Here is an 8,527-nt window from a genome sequence, read left to right on the forward strand (position 1 = left end):
AAAAACCTGTGTTATGAGCACCAGCCCCTCCCAACCCACAAAAACGTGCGGGTTCTCATGTGCTGGTGTCACAAAGTGAGAACCGCCCCTTTCAGGAAGAGTCTGCCAACAGCATCGCCCCCAGGCCAACACAAACACACAAATTCTCCGATCAGTTAGCAGTGATCAGCTGCTAACTTCTCCGCTCAGCTAGGTCGGCAGCCAACGTCTCTGCTCTGCTAGGTCAGTGGCTAACTTTTCCGCCCTGCTATCTCGGCCGCCAACTTCTCTTCTAAGTTAGCTCGGCCGCTAACTTCTCCCCTGAGCTAGCTCGGCGGCTAACTTATCCACTCAGCTTGATCAGCCTCTAACTTATCCCCTCAGCTAGCTTGGCCGCTAACTTCTCTGGTCAGCTAGGTTGGCTGCTAACTTTTCTGGTCAGCTAGCTTGGCCGCTAACTTATCTGCTTAGCTAGCTTGGCGGGTAACTTCTCTGGTCAGCTAGCTTGGCGCTAACTTCTCTGCTCAGCGAGCTTGGATGCTAACGTCTCTGCTCTGCGAGGTTTGGCCGCTAACTAATTTGCTCAGCTAGCTGAGCCGCTAGCCCCACCCATCGCTACACTGGTTGTAGCGATGGGTGGGGCTACTAAAGGCAGATTTATACGGTATACACATCCATCTTTGCAAAAGTATAGATGTTTGTTTTCGTGGGCGAAACTCAGACACACTGCCAAGACCGGCTCTAGGGTGATGTCATAAAATGGGTGGCACCCACAAGGAGGGAAAGGCGGAGTCTCAGAAATTTAGGGTTTTTAGTCTTCCCAAGGTAATCTATGATCATATTTTTGAATAAAGTTTAATCTGAAAGTCTTAAGAAAAGCATGGAATACTACAGTCCAGCCTGATAAAGTTTCACTGGCCATTTTCAAAATCAGCTTTGTATGATATTTTCTGAAAACCAATTTGATTTTAAGTTGTTTCATTGATGGTACCTTCAAAGCTGAAGCCTTTCCTCTTAGTGTTGGTTTAATCTGCAGATCACATCTTGTCTGAAACGGGTTTGTCCTCCTGTGATTGACAGTGCGACCGTACCACCCCAAAAACTTGGCTCTCCGGGTGAAGCAGAGCAACGACAACCCCTACCTGTACATCAGCTGGCAGAGCCCCCTGAATAAAACGAATACGTTCGGTTGGGCCACCATCAAATACGAGCTGGGAGTCAGACCGGAGAAGAGCAAAGAATGGAAGGTGAGATTTCAAAATAAAACTCTCAATTTAAAAAACCTGACTGTAGTAGAGAAAGCAGAACTGATCCTCTAATGTGTGTGTGATGTAAAAAGAACGCTGTCGTTTCTATCTGTGCAGTTCACTCAGTGAATACATTTAAGTTTGTTCAGGATTCTGTGGGATTTCAGTCAAAGAAGAGCATTTAGATGCTTTTATTTTTCAAGTTCCATTCAGGATTTCTTCAGATGAATGAGTCGTTTGTTTTGTCTTTTGTCATTAAAATACACACACCTGATGGAAATCTGAAGACCAGGTAAGGAAAGACTTCACGATGATCACAGCTGGACTTTCAAGGGTAACCAAACCGTAAATCAACTTTTTTTATTCTACTGACTTCTATAAATGGAACTTTAAAAGTGCTGTCTGTTGGTTGTTGCCAAACTTTTAACAATTTAAATAAACTTGTTTAATTCATGAAAATATAGTCAAAAACGATCAGTGTGCTGCCCCCTACAGGTTCAAATGAGGTATTGCAGTTGAATTTTGTGATTGGTTAACTGGTGGAAGTCCCAGAAGTTTCACGTTTTCGTGCTCTGCAGCTCCAGTATGAAAGCCCCGCCCATCTTTGATTCTGTAACAGTCGTTAGCGTGTTAGCATTAGCATGGCTAGTAGCTGTTTTGCTTTCAAACCGTCAGCTGCACCGGCAGCCCCGCTGTCGGCCTTTGCCAAAGCAGCGACTTGAGCATTGATATGTATTTCTGGATTGTCTCCTGCCTATTCGCTGCTGTAGACGTGAACGCACAGGGACCATTGCTGTGCACTGAGTCGCGTCATCAGAACGTATGACATGCAGGCATCAACCACAAAAAAGGACTGGTTTTCACAAAACATAGCTCAAATAAACGCTTAGAAAATGATTGATGTTGTGGTTTACATTTTTATTATCTCTAAAAACTAAGCTGTAAATAATGCAAGAACTGCATCTTCTAGTGTTACAGCTACGTAAAGCTAACTGTCAATCCTAGATCCAGGCCACACCTCCAGTTTCCAACTGCCCTGTTTGGTTACCCTTTAACTTTAAGGTTCTAAATAGAGCTTTAAAACACAAAAGGAAGAAAGAACGACTTCAGTGCTTGAGCTGTTCGTCAGTTCATGAAAAGGATAAGAGCAAAGCCTTTAAAAGACAGAATTTGTGCCAAAAAATGTGCATTTCAATGCTGTTTTCTAATAAATAACTATCCAGTTAAAGGCTCTTGATTGCAGAAATTTCTGTGACTTTCATTTGAATGTTGAGCTGCAAAAGCAAAGCCTCTTAAAATGAACCATTGCTGCTGAGGATGGACGCAGTAAAATTGTAGTTTTGAGTTTTTTAAAAGAGGACTACGGAAACGAATAAACCTGATCTCTCAACGTTCTCCATGTCTTCCATGGATTGGAAATTTAGAAACACACAGGCTACGTCTGAATTCTCACCCTAATCCCTAAATACTAAAAAACCATGTAGTGTCCTGGATTTTAAAGGCAATTTGGACACGATACTCACTATTATTCTTCTGTTTTTTTATATGACCAATTTCACAAAGTGAAAATGGAACCAAGACGAACATTTCACGATGTTTATTTATGACTCCACTGTGATCTGATGATGAAAATGTGGATGGTTTATTTTAAAATTACATTTAAACACGTTTTTTGGTCCAAAATTAACTGCAATGCATTGTGGTCTATATTTGCTAATCTAATGAGCATGGATGCACGCTAGGTTTTTGCAAAGACTTCTGGGAAATTTCTAATGCACTCGATTTTGGAATTTAGGCTATACACTATGTTGTTGTTTTTTTTACAGCTTGACACAACACTCATTTGGTGTTTAATGTAAATGAAAGGTAATAATTAAAGACATAAATTAGATAACTCAAACGTTTGACTTAGAAAATTAGTATGGCGCATTGCCCCCCCTTTCCTGACGCTGCCTAAACTGGATTTATTTTAAGTGGTTATTATTTAAGTTTTGATAGTTGAAATAAGTGAGGATGGACTGCTGGAGTTTTCATTTCTGTAAATTCATTTTTTTCCAGATTTATGACACAGGATTACAAACCAACTTCAGCCTGCACACGGTCGACCCCGGGGCGACCTACGAGGTGCAGGTGAGGTGCACTCTGGACCACAGCCGCTGGAGCGAGTGGAGCCCCGCCGCCTCCATCAAGATCCCCATCAGTAGGTCCACGTAGCTCCTGGTGAAGTGGCCGCCGGAGACGCCGGCGCGCTCTAAAACGTGTCTGTAACCTCCAGATTCTCAGAAGGACAAACTGCTGTGGGTCCTGATACTGGTCTCCTTGATTCCACTGCTGACTGCCATCTGTGCTCTGGTTGTAAGGAGGAATTCGTAAGACCCCGATGCTTTTTGGACTCTTTATAAGTCGATAGAGACTTCTAAACGTGCAGCTGATGACCTGCTGTTCCTCAGGGTGAAGCAGTGCCTCCTCCCTCCCGTTCCTGGTCCAAAGATCATCGGAGTCGACCCTAAACTTCTCAAGGTAACAGAGTTTTCAGACGTTCTCCAGCACGTTCAGAGCTGCTCGGTCACTGTGGATGTTCTGAACTCCTTCCTCTAGAGTGGGAGGTCTGAGGATGTGGTCAGCGCGCTGTTTGGGAACCAGAAGCTGGTGAACATGAAGGCGAGGACGGAGGAGATCGAGGAGTTCATCAGCGTGTCGGAGAGCCGGGGCTGGCTGCTGTCTGATGACTTCCTGTCGGAGAAGGTGAGGAGCCTGATCATCCCCAACGGCTTCCTCTTCACCTCCAAGAGCCAGGATGTGGAAAAGGCCGAAGACGGCAGGGAGGATCCGCTCTTCGACACCAGATCGTCTCGGTCGGGGGACAGCGGGACCGCCGTGGAGCCGCTACTGCTCCCGCCTGAGCCTCAAAGTGTGAACCCGGTGAGCAAAGACGCCGCCTGCAGGAGCGCCATGCAGTGCCCCCCTCCCACCAGCTACGTGGACATCCCCACACCCGAGGACGGCGGGGCGCCGGAGGTCCCCTCGGACAACTACAGCCGAGTGAAAGGCGTGAGCGGCGAGGACATCCTCCTGGAGAAAGAGCCGGTCCTGCCGTGCCGGGATGCTCAGATCCAGCAGATCAGCATGGCAAGCGACTACAGCAGGGTCGCAGAGGTGAACAGTGACACCACGGTGCTGCTGCAGAAGCTCCGCCCCTCGGCTGACCCCTCCTGTAAGGAGAAGCAGCTCCGTGATGCGGAATGGAAGGTTTGCAGAAAAGGAAAGCCTTCCGGGACTGAATCCAGCGAAGGACCATGCACGCCGCTGGTTGGAAGCGGATACGTGGACTCTGTGCTAAATTTCACTGTGAAGTGATTTGTCGTCATGACAACAAACATCACGTTTTTTTGTTTGGCTTTTGATCACTGATGGACTCTTGGATAAAGACGTTCAAAGACGCCAGCATGAACCTCCAGAGTAGAATTTATAATTTATGTTGCCTCGATCAGAATAGAAGTGACTGACGATCATCCGACTGCAGACGCGGATGAACGGATCTCCAGGAGGTTCATTCTCAGACGGATCTCCAGGAGGTTCATTCTCAGACGGATCTCCAGGAGGTTTATCCCTCTAATTGCTTGTTTCGCTCGTAATCACCGCATTGTTGTGACGTTTTCAGCATTTGTTTCAAAGATCAGCTGTAGAGACAGCAGCTGACCGTGGCTTTAAGCGCTCACACGTTTGACGTGTCCTTCATCTGACGTCACGCCTCCTCCTCCTCCGCCTCCTCCTCCTCCTCGCTGTTGTAGCTCGTGATGTTACCTCCCCAGGTATGTCAGGCTTTGGCTGTGCGGTTTGGAAGTCCTTCTTCTCTTTTGAACGACCTCGTGGGTGATTAAATCTTTACAATCCAGCTGAGGAGTCCGTTTCTTTATTGTCCTTCAGAGGGCGGTTCTGATGGGTCCGTTTGGTTCATGGAGATGTTTGTTTCAGGGAAAAACATGAGCACAAATCCTTCACCAGGATCCGCTCCTAAGATGCTCTAATTTCTTTCAAATATTAAATTGATTTAAAACCACAAACACGTTTTAGTCTAAACTAGGACTCCCACAATGAGTCGACGACTCATCAACTGTTTCAAGAGTCGAGTCGTCAAACATTGAAACAGTCGTCGACTAATCGACTATTGGTTTGTCAACGATTGTTCGACTTTTTAAATAGTCAACAACTAATCAACTATTGATTAGTCAAAGTCGATTTCAATATTCGATTAGTCAGCGACTTATCGACTATTTAATTATCGATAAGTCATCAACTATTGAAATAGTCGTTGACTTATCAACTATTAAATAGTCGTCGACTTACCGACAATAGAAATAGTCACTGACTAACTGACTACTTCAATAGTCAACGACTAATTGACTATTTCAATTGTAATCGACTAACCAACTATTGATTAGTCGACAACTATTCAACATTGAAATATTCATCGACTAATTTAATAGTCTGGTTGTTTCTTTATTATTATTTTTTTTTTGTTTTTTCTTAAAACTACGGTGCACACTTTCTACTGCCTCGTCTGCCATTGTGTTTGACACGTGCAGTCGTGCTAATCCGCGTCGGTAGTGATGTCACAGGGAGTTCTAAGACGACTCGGGGACCAAAACAACACGCCAACGGAGCTTGAAAAGTGTGGGAAACATAAAAGAAGTTGTGTGATTTATTAAAGGTTTAATTAGTTTAAAGCTGGTTAAGATGTGTGTTTTACATCCAGTCCATGATCGGAAAATAATCGGTGATTGGTCGACTTTTAATATCCTTCTTTGTGGCAGCACTAGTCTAAACATATGTGTGTCGACGTGGAGAAGCTCTAAGGATACGCCATCTAAAATTTGTTTACAGTCGTACGTTTACAAACCTTTGGAGAAAATCTGAATTTCAGCCGAGAGGCTGAAAGGTGTTTTTCACCGTTGTCATGTTGAAATGTCTGAGTGCGTCCCATGAACAGCCTTCAAACTGAACGGGATGGTTCTGATTAGGTTCTGCATTCATCTTGTTCGGTGCTCACACATCCCAAACCATCAGCGACCACCTCCGTGTTTCACAGTAGGATTCTAGTAGTGTTATTTTCATGATAGGCCTCGTTCTCCTGATGCAGCGTTGATGTTTGTGTCAAAAAGTTCCATCTCGGTCTCATCGCTCTACTTGACTTTGGTCCAGAAGTTTGGAGGCGTGTCCCTGTGCTGTTTGGCGTGTTGTAAGAAGGCATTTTAAGGCATTTGCCCAAAAAAGTTTTTCTTCTGACTCGACCATGCAGCCATTTTTTCTTCAATTGCCTCCTTACTGTACATCTAGAAACATCCACACCGCAGTCCCGGGTCGCAGCTGGAGTTCCTTGGATCTGTTTCCTGTTTTGTACAGTTCAGTTACCTTTACCCGTAGATCTTTTCACAGCTCTCTAGCTTTCCCCATGATCCAGGATCCAGATATCTCTGTGGATGAAGGGTCTGTTGGGAGCCAAGAAACTCCAAGACTTTTTGTGCACACATTGATTACAGGTAAACGAGTCACAGGTGAGGATGGTTATCTTTAGCTGTCAATCAAACCCTTGTGTATCAGAACACAGTTAACTTAGGAACAGGGAGGGTCATTTGGGAAGTTTCTGTTGTCATTAGGATTTAAAAATGGTCAACAGAATTTTCTTGACAGTATATGTCTTCACCTAACCACTAACTATGAGTGGGAAAAAAGGTTTGTGTTATCATTAATATTCTAAGAAAAATCATATTTTCTTCCAAGGTATGAAAACTGTGTAAAGCAAAGATTTGACATTGAAATAAGAACTTTTATTACAGGAAGAAATGTTTAATGTAAAAGAGAATTTCGTAGCATAAGCCTGAAGTATGTCCTGATTTTATTTTCAAATCATTTAAAGTATTTAAGTGGATTTAAAAACACCATGATAACAAACCACTTCAATTAAGTCTCTCAACTTCATTTAGAATCTACTTGATAGCAAAAACATAAGTAAAAAATATATTTACAAAATGTCCTCTTGTTCTAACGTTTTCCATCACAAGAACCTTAAACAAAAACTTTGATTATTATTTTTTTTACATTCTCATTTTGACTTCCTCCTAAACTTTATTTCCCTAATAGATAAAATAGCGAGTCTGGGTTCAAAGATCCACATCCAGACGGCGGGGAAAGCGGTTGGAGTCGATCAAAGACTGATCTAGATGTTATCAACGTCCGGTAGGACTCATAAAACTATAATCTTTGACCTACGAACCTGGACTTGGAACCACAGACAAACACAGACTCGTGATTTGATCCAGAACATTTTCTTGTCCAATAAAAACAAAGTTGGAACCTGAATCAAATGTTTTTGTTTCATCTCCGTCTCATCTGGGGTCATAAGCAGAGATCTCCTCCTCCACAGAAACAAGGCGCTCCAAGGGCAGAACAGATGCATTCTGGGTCAGTCTCCTCAAGGAGACTGCAGGTGACACCTGGAGATGACCAGACCTCACCTGGGCTCTTTTAACCCTTAAACACCGGAGCTCCAGTGTTTATGTTCTTTGATTTACTGGAACTTTTCAACCGTTGACACGACAATTCCAGTCGATTCTGAAGGAGAAAAGTGGTGAGACACAGAAACTGCCCTCAAATTTGATGAATCAACATTAGTATTTTTTTTTCTTAAGCTTAATACTGTATCCCCTCAGATTTTATGAACTGTTTGCTCATGAAAACTGATTTTTTTCTTGCTGGAGAAAAAAAATGCACTTTTATTTTCAAAATAAAAACCAACAGAAAAAGCTTTTTTGCGTTCTTTTTGTTTTGACAAACTATTTAGAAAAAGAAAGAATGTGTGGATAAATATTTAATATTTAGTTAAAATTAAATTTATTGGGTACAGATCATTCTAAATCCAAACAGCTGAATTTGTGGCAAACACTTAAACTTATTTTGACAAACATGATTTTTGTTTTTGTTTTAGCTAAACTAAACACAATTTTTTAGTAGTCCTTTAAATGTAAAAGTTTTCTAAACATAAACATAGTTTGAATCTTTTATTTTATCTTTAGATGGAACAATAGTTTAGTTAAGACTCAAAATATGATCTAAAGTTCTGGATTATGAAGAAAAATAACCTTTAATGATTTTATGAAGCATTCTTACATGCAGAACTTTATCATGTTGTTTATTTGAACTTTTATTGCATGAAACAGCTTCTATGATTTTAATTTGAAATCAAGGAGATTTAATTAAATGTATACAATTCAAATTACATTTTTCTGTAAGGATTTTTTTAA

General features: G+C 42.3%; 1 protein-coding gene across 1 annotated transcript in view; it reads left to right on the forward strand.

Annotated features, from left to right (window-relative positions):
• Window positions 1-5,121, forward strand: part of prlrb (prolactin receptor b) — a 15,554-nt gene extending 10,433 nt beyond the window's left edge. The window contains exons 5-9 of the mRNA XM_024276031.2: window positions 1,060-1,226; window positions 3,285-3,426; window positions 3,502-3,595; window positions 3,677-3,746; window positions 3,825-5,121. Of these exons, the coding sequence (XP_024131799.1) occupies window positions 1,060-1,226; window positions 3,285-3,426; window positions 3,502-3,595; window positions 3,677-3,746; window positions 3,825-4,583 (1,232 nt within the window). The 3' untranslated portion in view covers window positions 4,584-5,121. The remainder of the gene's footprint in view (window positions 1-1,059; window positions 1,227-3,284; window positions 3,427-3,501; window positions 3,596-3,676; window positions 3,747-3,824) is intronic.
• The last annotated feature ends 3,406 nt before the right edge of the window (window positions 5,122-8,527 follow it).

This window comes from Oryzias melastigma, linkage group LG9, assembly GCF_002922805.2.
Source record: "Oryzias melastigma strain HK-1 linkage group LG9, ASM292280v2, whole genome shotgun sequence".
Classification (NCBI taxonomy): domain Eukaryota; kingdom Metazoa; phylum Chordata; class Actinopteri; order Beloniformes; family Adrianichthyidae; genus Oryzias; species Oryzias melastigma.